The 15,067-nt window shown below is 41.2% G+C and overlaps 1 protein-coding gene across 1 annotated transcript in view; it reads left to right on the top strand.

Annotated features, from left to right (window-relative positions):
• LOC141811146 (mitogen-activated protein kinase kinase kinase 11) overlaps positions 1–14,618 on the top strand; it is a 78,199-nt gene extending 63,581 nt beyond the window's left edge. The window contains exon 10 of the mRNA XM_074699086.1: positions 3,515–14,618. Coding sequence (XP_074555187.1) covers positions 3,515–4,107 — 593 coding nt within the window. The 3' untranslated portion in view covers positions 4,108–14,618. The remainder of the gene's footprint in view (positions 1–3,514) is intronic.
• Positions 14,619–15,067: the final 449 nt, after the last annotated feature.

Below are 15,067 nucleotides of genomic sequence, written 5' to 3'. Positions count from 1 at the left end.
CAATTCTTTACAGTGTGCCAGAGCCGCCTTACAACAACTAGTCTGCTGCAGCTTTCTTAGCTTTGCAGTTAGATAACGTTTCCCAAGAAAACTCTGATTCAGGATTTTCAGCTTGAAGTTTTACTGAAGAACTGACTTCATAAAGAAATGTACATTACTCTCTCTCAGGAGATTCATATTCAGTACATTTGAAATGGTATAAATCACCTTATTTACCAAAATAACAAAGCTTGATGCTAACGTACATGGGAAACTGCATTGATATGCTACATCAGTATAACCTTAGCTTCAGAATAGAATTTCAACTTTCATCACAGAAACATATCACATCAACTCTTTGTAAAAAATACTGAGAATTTCAAATGTCAAAAGCTAACAGGCAATTGAAAAGCTCATGGCTGACTTCATAACAACGGAAAGCTTCCAAACAACTTAAACCATTGCTATGACCACTTTGAGACACTAGATGGCCTACTTGAATTATTAATATATTACAACACAGTACATCAAAGTCACATTGTGCAGTTCTTACCTGTTCCTGTATAATTATGCCCAGGAATATCCAAACCCAGGGACCAATTACATTTTATTCACTTACAGTTTAAACTCAATTAGATGTTGTTGACACAGAAAACCTGTAAAGCTACTTTTTGTACCAAGAAAATTCCCAACAGGAACTGATAAGGGAATCAACACAGAATCAGATCGATAAGCAGAATGGATAAGGGCATCTGTATTGACAAAATCATATCAATTCCCATCCCTAGATTTTGGTGAATTCCTGCCATATACTGCAATGAGTCCTCATTATGACTACAACACAACAACACTAATGTCAGACAGTCCCTCAGATAGAAGTGAAGTGATGCGAATAAAACACAAGTAAATCTTGTCACTTCTAGTTATAAAAGAGGTGTTTACTTCTCCAAAGTCATTAAAGCCCATATAAACCACTAATTCACTTTTTAAACCATACGTAGATTATATGGAGGTGGTTTTTCCATCAGCTGTTAAAAAAAAAAATCCCTTCCAGATTTATTTCCAGTAAAAGATATAAATCAATAATGATGATTTTGCTGTGATATGATTAACAAAATGACTAAAATGCCAAGATGTACCCAGTGTTTGTTTTGTACATTTATAATAAAGGCAAAATTAAATCCATCACCTTTAGACTATTTTCTAAAACTGAAAACCAGAGTAGTAGACAACAAAACAGACATACATACCACATTTAAAAGCAGTCGGCAGTATGCAGTGACTACCACACACTACATTCACAGTTATAGCATGTTGTCAGGGGTTTGAAAAACAGCCTCAGCCTCTCTCTGGAGTGCCTGTTTTATACCCAGTCATACGACTGACCTGTTGCAAATTAACCTCATTAGTCAGGAGATGCTTCTCTGGAGCAACCAGCGTCTAAATAATGACTGAGGTAAGAAATCTAAGACCTCTGTTGGAGTCAGTCAGCTTTACACAAAGACTTAAAAAATTCCTCTGAGGGGAATAAATGAGGAAGATATGCGCTTCATCAATCACATATTTTTTTATTGTACGTGTTCTCATTTGAATTCCAGTTTCAGCACACAGAGGTGAGTCACACACCATGTGTAAAGGATCCACTCATGAGATGTGATAAAAGAGGGATTAGCATTCATTTTATTTACATTTATGATCTGAAATCGGCAGTTTTTTCACCTCGAGGGACATACTTCTACTTTTGTTTTTAGTCATGTTCAAGTCATGCTGGTAGACGTGATCTGCATAACAGAAACACTTGGATTTGCAGTTCACATGTTCCTCCTGAATGATTTTCTTAGTGGCTCTGGCACAGTTTTGGAGCTGTAATGAGGGAAGGGATGGCGTTGGTTGTATGAGGAGCGAGCAGGCTTTGTGGAGGGCTTTAACACTCCCCTATGGTAACATTTTACACTCTGTATCTGGTTGGTTTGACTCACAAAGCCTGAGATTCTCCACAGAGAGGGTTTCACAGCTCTGCCTGCAGGTACAGAGCAGACATGTGTCGCCTGTTTCTGCTGCTTACAGTCGTAATCTCACAAACCGAGTGTGCTCATTACACCGCTGCACGCAGAGGCAGAAAACCCTCACGTAATTAAACCATGTGTGCTTTAGTTGAGCATCTTATGTTTATTGATTGTAATGACACAGGCTGGGGTGTAGCTCAGACTCAAAGAGCGCCACGAGGATGCTGGCGGTGGATGTGAGCTTGAAAGAGAACGATGAATGCAGAGGATTCCTTCTCTGCTGATTTTTCCTCGACTCTCATGTGAGTCCTGATTGCTCGTTCTTGTCAGCTAAAAAGCTCAGCAGCCTTGAAGAGTTTCTGCTGATGTAAATAACGCCGTTTGGCAGACACATCACATTTGTAAGGAGCAAATGTTCACTCAGGCTGATTTATTCAGAGTTTTCTGTTCCTGTCACCAATCATTTACACTTTCTGTGTGCTGCTGTTGTAGCTTGGTCATCCGAGTTACACAGGGTAATGTTGTGTTTAATTTACACTAACTCCATCAACAGCAAGCGCTCTCGTCTAACAGTCATGTTCCTCTCTGCTGTTCCTGTTTGGTCCTGTATTTTTGATGTTTTGCTAAATATTCGTCAGCAAATGCGCTTGAGATTAGACAGGAGCTCATAACAGAGCAGCAGGGCCATGGTTTGGGAGTAATTTGGAGATAAGCAATTAAAGCAAAGCAAGAAAGTGAAAGAAAAGATGATGAAGAGGTTTAATATGTTGAATATTCAGCCTCTCTGCAACTGTGCGACGTTGTTTAAAGGAGGGGGACTCCACTTATCCTCCTTTCATCTAAAATCTCTGTTTACTTTTCCTGAGGAGTTTTACTCAGCATGTGTCACAGTTCTTTAATTCCATCTGTGGCTCCAGAGTAGCTCATCAGGTTCTCCTTTATTTCCTTTTCATCACGGTTGAAGGTAGAAGTAGAAATGTTAGCCTCATGGTCAGATTGCGTTGAGAATCCCAGATGTTAAAGGTAGAGGCAGGCGCAGTAATGACAGCTTGTGAACTTTCTGTGAGTTTGTCCAAAATGAAGGTCAGAAAATCTGGAGCAAGAAGAAAGATTGATGCAGTTAAAGACACTGTTGGGTTGCACAACAGGGAACATGTGATTCTGGGTTGTTAAAGCCTGATGTGATTTACCATTTAGCATTATTGCCCATAACACTTGGATTGAATTTGATTGGATTGAGATGAAAAGTGTTTGGTAAACCACTTGCTCCTGAAGTAGGAGAGCATGAAAGTACAACCAGATGATACCTGCAGAGAGCTCCAGCATCATCAGGTCCTTGGATAAATTATAGTTTCACCTTTTCTGTTTTCTGCAACTAAATTAATTAGACGTGACAAATCTTCCTCACATTATGACAAAATTTAACCATCTGCAATAAGAAGATCATTACTTTGTTGGAAATGTTGGCTCATTTTGAAGTTTAAGCACTTTAAGGTCAGCTCTAATGTTTTTTCTCTCTTTTTTTGTAGTTTTGGACCTGCCCTTGTGCCAAGACACACAGGACCTTGATGACAAGCCATCAGTCCCCTTTTCTCTCCACCCTAATCCGGCCCTCTGGAGCCCCAAAACCCGTCGCCTGGAGGTGAGCGTCATCCCTCGTCCCCGCCCGTCCCCAATCCGCCCCAGAATCGACCCCTGGAGCTTCATCTCAACCGTTGGGAACTCAGGTGGCAGCCGCAGCCCAAACCGCTCGGACATACTGGGTTTCCAGCCCTCCCCAACAAACCCGTTTCACAACTGTGACCCCTTCCCCTCTCCAGACTGTGACCCTTTCGCCCTCAAGGCTGACCCCTCGAGCGGCTCAGACTCGGCTTCACCCTTTGACCCTTTCTCGGCTCCCTTTGCCACTTCACGTTCAGCACCGTGCTCCACTAACGGCTCACCTACCCTTCCCTCTTTTCGTATAGCCCCCTTGAACCCGGCTGACTCGCCGCTCATAGATCTGGGCTGGGCGGCTTGCAGCAAACCCCTGGACGGCACCAAAGAGAGGGTTCACCCCCGCAGGACACTGGGGCTCAAACCCTTCAAATCTCCAACACAACTCAGAGACGACCGGTTCTAAATGTGTGGTTTTCCTACATGAGCACAGTCCGCAACCTCTTCCACTACTGGTCCTTCATCTAAATGAGGATCTTTACCATCACTCAGTCCCCTGAGGGGAGTTTCTCTCGATCACTGCAGGTCCTAATCGTCGCCGCCCTGCTACTTTGGAGAGCCTGTTGAAGGTGGTACATTGGATTGTGGGATATCTGTCTTTGAACCAATCGCTGGTGCGTATTTCATTCTCCCTCTCTATCTCTGTTTCTGCGTCCCTTTGAAGGAGCAGAACACAGATCACGCGTCCCATCTTCAGATCCTATCAGAGCACACGTATCCCCGCTTTCATCTCCCCTACCTTTGAAGCATTGCGACAATGCAGAGGTGGATAAGGCGACTCGCACAGCTTCATCTGCCTCTACCTCTGTGCAGACTGAAAGCATTCAGGACAATGGAAAAGTGGAGTGCCTCGTTTGGTGAAGTGTCTTTAATAACCGTCTTTTTAAGGTTCTTTGAATGGTTAATCTGGTGCAGAAGAAAGATGCTCTCAATTTGGTTTCAATTTTAAAAAATCATCCCAAGTTTTCATGGAAGAAAATGTTGCATGTTTGTTATGTTTAGGCTTTTTTAGTGAAAGCTTTTTAAACAGCAATAGCCTGTTGCATTATGGGAGAAAGCGTGGATATATTCTAGGCAGGCTGGTGAAATCCAAGTCAAAACCATGACCCAGGCATTCCTTGGAAGCAGATAACATTCCAGTCACATTCCCCGGGAAATGCCAGGGATTGGACAGATCATTGGGTTGGCAGGCGACAAAGCACGGGAAACAAGAACGGGGGAGCCCTCTGCATTCCCTTCCAATGCCAAAGAATGTGACAGTGTGAGGGCTGGGACAAAGAGCGTTTGCAAATCAATTGTTTTTACCTCCACGGAGAGCCAGACAGGTGGGTCTGCCAGCACAGAGAGGGAGAGAGATTCACACAGATAGTATTTTAAAAACAACTTCCCCAGGGTTATCTTCTCTCATATCACCCTGGCTGTCTCATCACCAACAGCCTGATGTTGTAGGAAGGCTCGACCAAGTGCTCTGACATGTGTTTGTGGGAACTTCAACAAATACTTCACAGTTTTGTCTTGCAGAGCTGGTCTGCATGTATGCAACATTACAAGTGGAGAAATGTTTCTTATTCAATTTCACCCAAAAACCAAGGTCTAATGTGACATTTCAAAGGCGCCACCCCCAAAGCACACTTGCCTCTGATTGGTCAGCTTCCATCAGGTGGCATTAAGTGGTCACCACAATAAGGAAATGAGGCTTCAAGTTTTGCATGACTCTGACATTTTCACATGGAAAGAAAATAAGCACAACAGATCCAGTTTGAAAGCAGGGACTTGTCAGAGTTTGTCATCACGGCATCATCCATATGCTTTGTCACTGCCAATCCTCAACTTAGGGCCACTTTGCTGTTTCTACATCCACAGCCTCTTTTCTTTAACCCTTGTGAGAGTTGGTCAAAATGAATGTGGTGAAGCAATCATTTTTAAACTGCCCACCTCTCGCCGTTGCACATATGCACCCTCTTTTTTTATGTCACAAAATCCATCCTAAATCATTTTAGCATCGCCAAAAAGAGCCATCGGGATCCTGTAATGATAACAGTGTTGAACCAGCTCTCCAGAGCATCGCCTCTTAAGCATGTTCTCCATTAACATCCTGTGTTGGTCAAGCATGTAAGCACCTCAAAGAGACACACTTATGCACAACACAAATTCACCCTCTCCCCCCGTCTCTGCTGGAGCGTTACGAGCTACAAATACTGATTGGGTTCATCTCTGACACCGTGTCATTGGCAGACAATACCGGCTTTGTTCTGACGCAGAGTGAAAGCTTCGTCTCCGAAGGGGAAAGCTTTGTGATTAGCCTAATAATCCTAAAGACGAACAGAGCTGGCTGATAGTGATAATTAGCCTCTTGATAAGAGCAGGGAGCATTAACAAAGCGTTCAGATATTCGGTTAATTAATTTGCCCGGGCGCTCAGAAAAAAGTGCCCCACGTCCTCCTCTGAAGGTGTACTGAGCAGCTTTCTTCACCGGCTTACGTCTTGATTCAAGCTACTTTTATTCACAAACTTTCAAAGACAGGTTTCTTTTCCTTCTAGCCTTTTTTTCCTCTGTTGCCACTCTGCTCGCCTGCTGACCGGATGAAATCTCACCTTTTTCTACATCCTCCCCCCTTCAGGTGATGTGGGAGGTTTTGCTTCTTTCTTCTACATCCTACTCCTTTGCTTCCTGCTCCTCTGAAAAGTTTTCTTGAGGGCAGCTCCGTCCTGACACTGTGGAGCGTTCTGTTCAGCAGCTGCTGGGTTTTTATCTTGTTAAAAAAAAAAGTAATCATTGGAGAGGACAGGGTCCTTTTGCAGATCAATTTTTTAATTTGAACAGGAGCCTTGTTGTACATTTCTCCTGCACCTTAATGTGTCTGTTTACCATCTACAAGACCTCTAAGTAATTCTCACTGGAATCAAAGCCGCAGTGCTTAGAAAGATCATAGAACAACACTGAACAATTTATTGCTCACCACATCTTCAATATTTTTTCCTGCTCTGCTCATCTGCAGGAGAAGAGAGCTGGCAGGCTTTAAACCCAGTTTATTCTCTCAGCTTCAAAGGTTAATAGCTGTTGTGGCTGAACTTTACAAAAAGTCACTTTTTGGACCAAAATGAAAATCATGAACCAGCAGATATTTTGGATTTTTTTTGTAGGATTTCTCCTCTAAAAAACATAAAGCTTAAAAAGGCCATTAAAAAGAAAAACTTTGACATAAGGTGGGAGCACTAGTGGAGCCAGAAAACAGGCTTTTAGTGTTCATCAGAAAAACTTGGTGTGCCAAAGTTTTCTTTATTAAAGCTATTTTTTTTTAAACTTTTTGACAATAGATACAAACTGTTTATTTCTACATTTATTTGAAAAAAAAAACTCTATACACATTTGCAGTGTACATAAATGATTTGGTTTAAATTAATGAATTTTACAGCATGACGACACATTTGTGATCCGCCCGTGTAGCATAAAGCTCACCCTGTAAGATTACTTCAGAAATCATTTTGCCAATCCCACATCTGACGACACAAAATGTCATGGCGTGCAGTACATTTGTTACTGTTATAACCCAACAGGAGAACACGAGAAAATACAAATATGGCCTACCTTTATCTGATTCTGGTCACAATAATCCTCTAAATTATAAATGAAAAGGATTTAAATTAGCTGTTGTACCTTAAGGGTAATAATGGAGTGTCAGAAGAGTTGCACTTGTTGATGGATAAGGAGATACATCCTCCACAGGTGGCCTTTATGTTAAGCTATTTTCCAGACTTTGGGTGTTTATTTTGGTAAATTAGCGTAACTTTCATAATTAAGAATACAGCAAACATCTTCTGTTGGTGAAAGAAATTCTTAAACCCACATTTTTAAAGGTGTATATATGTCTTACCTGACTTGTGTATATGCTGCGATCTGCTGGAGCAGGGAAGCAGCTTGACCTCAAAATAGTAAATCCAGTGTGGGGTGAAAAATTCACTGGAATAAAATCTTATCTGATCTGTGACAGAGCAGGGCCAGAGTGGGGGCACATTTGGTGTAATTTGGCTGTTAGGGTCACTGCCAGATAAGCAGTTATTTACTTTTTTTTTTTCTTTTCTTTTGCCAGGTTTGGATTTTATTTAAACTTAGCAAATGTTTTATAATTAGACAACAGGTGCCTCAGTCAGTGCAGAACTTTGAGTTAGACTTAAAAGTAGCTCTGCAACACATTTTCAGGTGTGCCTGCTGCCACTGGGGGTGGCACTGGCACACCTTGGCTCACCTGTGGCTAGGGCTGAACAATTAATCGACTTTAAACTGACATCGCAATGTAATAGAATGCAATTTACAAATCGCAAAGGCTGCAAGTAAAAAAAATAAAGTTTCATGTACACACACCTGGAGGGAATACAGTAACTTGTACTTGTTCTCCCTTAAAACCAGCAAAAGTCAAAATGCTGTTTTTTTTCTGGCAAAAACAACCCTGTGGGGTTGATCATCCAGTAGATCGTAGAGCCATACCCCTTGATCACTTTATTCTGTATGGTTTGTTACTCTTACTGACAACTGGAGGTCAGTAAAACTTCAGAGTTCCTTTTTCTTTTCAATCAAGAAATTCAAAAAAGACTTGTTTAAATGCTAACAGTATCTTTTGTTGGTTAGTCATACTATAAAATGACTTAAAACTTGTGTTAAGTGAAGAATGCAAAAGATAAACATCACCCCCAAAAAATTGTATGCTAAATTGCAATCGCAATATTGGTATAAAATAATCACAATTAGATCATTCTCCAAAATCGTTTGGCCCTACCTGTGGCCAGAGATTCAGATAATTTATCTGATGAGTTTGCAGATTTTATATCTTAAACATGAGCCATCTGTAGAATTTAAAAGCTATACTTAAAGCGTGTCATCCACCTCATTGTACAGTCTCATGTTACTTTCTGACGTTGAGCTTGAGACAGAAAAAGTTTCAGCAGTCTGTCTCCCTTCCTGTACTTTCATAGGGAATCAAAGGTTAACATGCAGGTGAGAGAAAGTACACACAATGTTCCGTCTTTGCCATAATAGCCTCTGCTATGATCAGATCACTAACTTGTTTCCATTTGGCTCTGGAGTCTCCAGATCATCCTTCATGCTGTGCAGAAGTTAAAGGTTTAAAATAGAACTAATACCTCTCAGCAGGTTTGCCACCTTTCTCACGCTCCTGTCCGCTTCAGCAACATCTTACCGATGTGACAAGTGATGAGTTATTTCCCCGTCTCCTCGTGTCAGCACACAAAGCCACAAGAGCTCTCCTGTGGTAGTCATTAGGCTCAGATGGCTGTTGTTGTTGTCAGAGCACTGTGAGGAGAAAGGAAGCATGGAGGAAATTGAGATGATTGAAACGTCTGGCAGATTATTTCTGTCACCAATTCTGCGTGTGTGTCAAGTATCCACTCCAGCCTGCCAGTCATGTCTCGTCTGTTTGTTCTGCTCTGCTCTACACTCAAATTCTGATCTTGAAAAGTGTTACCTGCTGTTTTCCATCAAGTTAGCAAATGCTGAGTGATTGATGAACAATAACCTGCAGGAACAGGTCGTCACTGTCCCTTTCATTTGTGGTTAAGTTGCTTGTGATTGTTGCCGTCTGAGTGTGTTTCCTTTTAAGCGGTGAGACACTTTCCTGCTGCACAGAGATGAACTTTAAACTACAGTTTGATGCATGTTTTTGACATTAACATAAATAAAGAGTGAAAACTTCAATCTGAAACAGAGAGCACTCTGGTTTGGGAGCTTAGGGAGAACTCAGGACACTTTAGGAAGTCTTTTGCGGACAGTGACGTCCATTTTTTTTTCGTTTTTTAGCTGTCAGATTCAGGAAGCATAACTGCCACTCGCCCGCTTCAGCTGACAGCAATAAAAAAAGTCCTGATGAGTTGTTTGTGGCGCTCAGCTCTTCCAGGCGTCGCCTCCATCCGTCACTGCAAATCAGTGTCTCCGAGCACAAACTGACAGCAAGAATGGGAGCGAATTCTCAGCAGGAAAGACCACCGGTGATCCACTCACTGCCCCCAGCGTGATTCGTTGATCTGTTCACTCCTAATCAGTGAAAAGCAAATGGTCAATACCTAAGATGAATAAGAGCTAATGGATCGGCACAATGGGCGAGCCAAAGCCTTGACCCTTATCACACTGATTGGCTCCGTAGCACGGCTTGTGTTTCAGATATTCAGGGGTGAGAAATCAGTGCCATTATCCCTGAGAACCAGCTGTGAGCGCATTTATTTCCAAAGCTTAATCTGGGGTTACTAACCATGGATATGTCTACATGCAGACCAATTACATGATTGGGTTGATTAGGCAATTGGTTCAGCTCGAGCAGCAGAAGCTTTAAAGGACTGAGTGAAACTCTGTACTCTTAAAAAAAACAACCCTGGAAATAATGCTTCATAGACCTGCTGAATCTGGATCACACCTGCTGCTTGTTCAGTCTGGCTTGTTGCAAGACTGTCAAACAGCTGGGGTTTGGAGATCCAGTAGTCCCTGTACTTTCCACTTGAATGATGATCCTCTCTTCATCAAACCTGTTGACCCCTGGTCTTACTGCTTCAATTATGTCAGTTTGTTGTTATAGTAAATCTCTTCTAGCTAAATTCAATCTGATTTGACATGGTTTGGTTTATTTTGAAAGTCACCTTCTCTTTTTAGGTAGTTCCTGTGCACAACTTCCTGTCCCGCTTGATCTTCGTTTTGACTCGTCACAGCTCTGACACCCAGCAAAATTAGGAGGCTTGCGTAACTGCTTCAATCTGTTGGAGCAGGGATGCAGTTGGACCCATAGACTGTAAAAAAATGGTCTGCTCGAAGTGAGGTCTCCACAAAAACTGCTCCCCCTGGTGGCTGGCTGCAGTATAGGTTAGAAAATCCGGCTTTCCAGTCATTCCAGATGGGCTGTGGTCAAACTTTAAAAAATTATTACACCTCGTAGAAATGTTTCTTACGTCCGATTGTTGTGGTGATTTGAAGATATTATTTGTCTGTCTTGTATTCAAGTCCTCTTTTTTCTGAAAAGTTTCATTTTCATTTGTTATACGAGGTTAAAAACGAGGCTTTATGTAACGTTTAATGATGATTGACAGCTGCCGTTCTTGTGTATTTTTTCCGGGGATTGTAAAATATGTTGGAAGGTAGAGTCAAGAAGTGATTAGACTCTCGAAAGAAAAAAATATATATATTGTTATTGTTGCCAAGCTCCACTCAGATTCTCCCAGAATCCTTCACACTCTCTTCTGCACAGACTCTGGCTGCAATTGCTACCAATGGCGCCTGTGAAGGGGATATTTTGGCTTCAAAACCCACTCTTTATACAGTCTATGGTTGGACAACGATGTATCAGATCTAGTTAGAGTTGACACATTGACTTGAATAGAAGCCTATCTGATCCAGTGCTTTGACATGAACTTGTTTTAGCTCTGTTGTTTACCAATATGATGCTAAGAGAAGCTAGCAGTTTTACCCCACCTGATGGTCTAACAACCAGAATCTTAACTCTCTGAAGTCTTTTCCTGTGGACTGATTTGACATGAAGTGTGATTGGTCTGCCTCTGGCTTTACCCATGTTTGGAGTTAATAACCGGAGCACAGCTGGAATAAAAGTAGAAAAGCTGAGTAATTTTGCATTCCAATGAATTAAACATGAAGAATTGAAGGTGTCAGATAATTGACCACTTTCTTACTTTGTATAAACCAAATAAAATCACAAGATTTTCACTTAAAAATTATTAGGTCTACTGCAACAGTTAACCTTGAAGTTTCCCTTAGCTTCAAGCTTGTTTAATGAAGAGCAAACTGAATATTTCCATCAACAGAGAGGTGACCTGAGGTAGAAAGGACCTGTTCTCTGTTCTAATCTGTGACCTGAAGGAGACCAGCAGGTCAGGCAGAATCAGCTAAACATTACTTTTCTAAATCTGCAGTAGCTGAGTCATATTTCCTCCACAAGGATAAAGAATAAAGTCAAACAGAACACATCCATTTTATTTAAGCAGTAGAAATCTTACCTTGATAGTCAGTGAGGAGTAAATTCCGAAACAACAAAATTGATGGCCTGACATTTCGGCGCGTTCACCCCCTTTACCTCTGCTGCCTCCACTTGTGTTCAATTAAGTGAAGGTTACAAATATACCTGGTTATCAGCCTGGTTTCAGCTGTCTCACAGCCAGACGTCCGCGCCGCAGACACATGATTGCTCTCTCCGGCTCATATTAAACTAGAACACCTGCCCAGGCCTTTGTCTGGCATTAACAGGCCGAGACTTAATGGTATAATATGACCTTTCATTGACTGTACAGGAATCGCGCATAGACAAAAGCCCCATCCACACAATGCAACGCCAGGTGCTTAAATTAACGCACAGCCTCCCTAAGTGCGAATATCGCTCCTCATTCTTTTCAGTCTGTGCATCCAAGGTCACCATCTGCTGTCCTCCTTCTCTATAAAAGCTGAATGAATGGACACTGCAAAAAGAGAGCAGTACGTTTTCAAGACCACAGCGATGGCCTCCAAAGGGGCTGGCGCTCTGTTAAGGAAATAAACACGGATTTAATCTAAAAGATCGTTTAGTCCAAGGTCTGCACGCTCTCATCTCCTCCTCTTCACAGTGAACACAACAGCCCCAAGTCGTGATTATGACGCCTGATTTCTGTGTGATCGTCCTCACATGGAAGCTGTTCAATCTGGAAACTTCTGTCATTGGAGCATTGGCCGATGTGCTGCAGAGCAAAGGGTTGAGTTAACAAACTGTGTGCCAAAGATTGAAGGAATAACACAAAACATGTTATTTTCTTCCACATTACTAACCCATACAACAATGATATCTTTAGATAACTGTCCTGTAACATAGCAGGGCATATACTGATCCTCCAGCTGCCAACTAGAGATTACCACCTGTTGAATCTTTCTGATGCCATAGATATTTAGAGCAGTGCCTGTAATACCATAGACATAATTTGGTTTCCCTTAATCCTTTACACAGCCTTAGAAAAGCTGAGAAGTTTGCCATTACCTATCTACTAAAACAGAATCTGCATCATATTAGTTATGGGACAGTTTTCTTTAATTAGATTTTTGTTTTATAAGTGTCATTTTCTCAGTTTTGGCTCTTTGAAACTTGCACTGTGATCCAAAACTAAAAAAAAAATCCCTTCAGGACCCTTTAAGATCTTTGTTTAGCTTAATAACTTCTGATAACTTCAACTTTCAGGCCCAGGCTGAGAGTCTTGAAACAAGCTTAAAAAAAAATAACGTTAAAAATTGAGTTGAATGCTAAAACCATTGACCATACAGCATGACTGACCTGCGTCCATCTCTTGTCATACTAAAAAGTGAAGCCAGTAGCCGTGTTAAACACATTTAATTTACTGACAAATCTTACAGTTTCCCCAAGTGACACAGTCCAGAGCAGAACAGACTCTCATGCTAATTTAAAGCCTGACACTGGTGAATCATAGGAAGTTAATTGAGCTCGTTAGTGTTTCTGATGTTTACTTTAGTTTTTTTTTTCTGTACTCTGTTAATCTACTTCAGATATTATTCGAGAGAGCTGCCAATCACTTGGTCACATCAGTGATTTTTTTCACTAATGTGATCACAGGATGGTCCAGAGTCAGTGAAATCCCGTTACTTGCTACAAGATTGACTGGAAAATAAAAACTCAGTCTTCAGCTTTTATTCTGTGATTCAAAGTGTTGAGAAGATGATAAAAGGTGCTTAAAACAAAAGAAAAAGTTTCCAACTCAGTCGAAATAGTCATTCCAAAAAATACATGCTGAAGCGTCTCTGATGTCCAGCTGATTCTTAAATAGATCCAGAGAAGGAACCATGCTGGTCCTGGATCAGGACTAAGACGCTATTGGCACCTAACCTGATTAAAGTGTTGTAAAGCTTGGATATAATTCAGGCTAAAGTATTCGACTCCAGCTTGAGGGTATTTAACAGCAGGTGGTCTCTTTCAGGTGCTAATGCTTGGGCTTAAATAAGTGCACTCTAAATGATCCACTGAGGCAGTTTAAAATGGTTTTGGATGGTACAAATCCCCATGACTCACTGGTCAAATCTCTCTCTCTGTGCTGTAACAGGCTTTTCCCTCTGACAGCTTCCCACCAGCCAGCTACAGGGACGTCTCCAAAACTCCTAAAGCAAAGGGGGGGATATTTATGAATGGCCATCGTTTTACACACTGGATCAAACTATTTTTAGATGGCCATGGACGCAGTCTACCTTAAGATGTTGGATTGATTGCTTCAAACTATGTTTTAGGTTTTCACTGGAGTTATTTAAAAGATGTGTATGGGTGCTTCACAAGAGGCAGATATTTTACATTCCACTTCAATTTGATTGAATCTCTCATCATTCCTTTACAAGTAGGTTTTTCTGTTGTAGAAACGTTCTCTAAAGTGAGGTTATGTACATTCCAGAAAATCCCAGTTCTTAAAATTCACAGTCTGATGTCCCCTTGAGGCACCCATACTGATATGATGTGCATAAAACTGCTAGAGAGAGAAAGGAGGATTTTTGGTCACTGTCCAAACACAGTGAACAAAGTTGGACCTCTTTCTGTCTTTATATCTCTTTGCTTTTGATGTCACCGTTCCAGATTCATTTCCATGTCTCATTTTGAGTTTTATTACAACCTAGGCGATGTGATAACGCAAACTGTTGCATTGCCCTGGCAGCCATTTTTACATCTCTCAGTCGTCGGGCTTTGAAAAAATTGTATTGCATTTTGTGAAATCTCGCACTGGGCTGGGCCTAATCAACTGTTTTTATTGTTTTGTGTGTAAAGAGGACTATTTCTGTATACAGTATGTGAAAATGTTTTTATTTCTCTTGACTATTATAATGGGTTTTAACCTGTGGAAAGAAAAACAAAGGAAAAAGCTCAAAAAGATATGACCAAATAAAATGTAACACTTCTGACTCATTTATTGTTTTATTCCTTCACAGTGAGAGAGGTTGATCGTTGTCATTACTCTAGTATAAGTACAACGAGCAATGGTGATGGCTTTTTAACATAAAATTAGGAAGAGTCATTTTCATGCACTTTGAGGCCTCACTGCCTTTTTAGATGTTGAGAACAAAACGTTCACTGCCCTATTTGTTTACTTCTATGCAAGCCTCAGGGAGACATTCATACCTTAATGTCTATTGTTTTGTTTTCTTGTGATGCACATTTATTATTAAATCAGCAGTAAAGCAGTATTATTCAGAGATTTCAGGAGAATTCAGATTTTTCTTTCTGTGCTTTTCATTGTCGCCCTGTAGTATTTCCATTGATTTGCAGTCCCAAAAATCTGTCTCTCACTAGTGTTTCAGAAAACCTTTATTTCGCCCTCCGTCCAAAACACTTTGTATCAGCTGC

This window comes from Halichoeres trimaculatus, unplaced genomic scaffold (assembly GCF_033239565.1).
Source record: "Halichoeres trimaculatus isolate MK-OKI-2021-1 unplaced genomic scaffold, fHalTri1.1 fHalTri1_scaffold_22, whole genome shotgun sequence".
NCBI classification, from domain to species: Eukaryota; Metazoa; Chordata; class Actinopteri; order Labriformes; family Labridae; genus Halichoeres; species Halichoeres trimaculatus.
The sequence above is the reverse complement of the archived record's forward strand: the minus strand, read 5'-3'. Positions and strand labels throughout refer to the sequence as shown.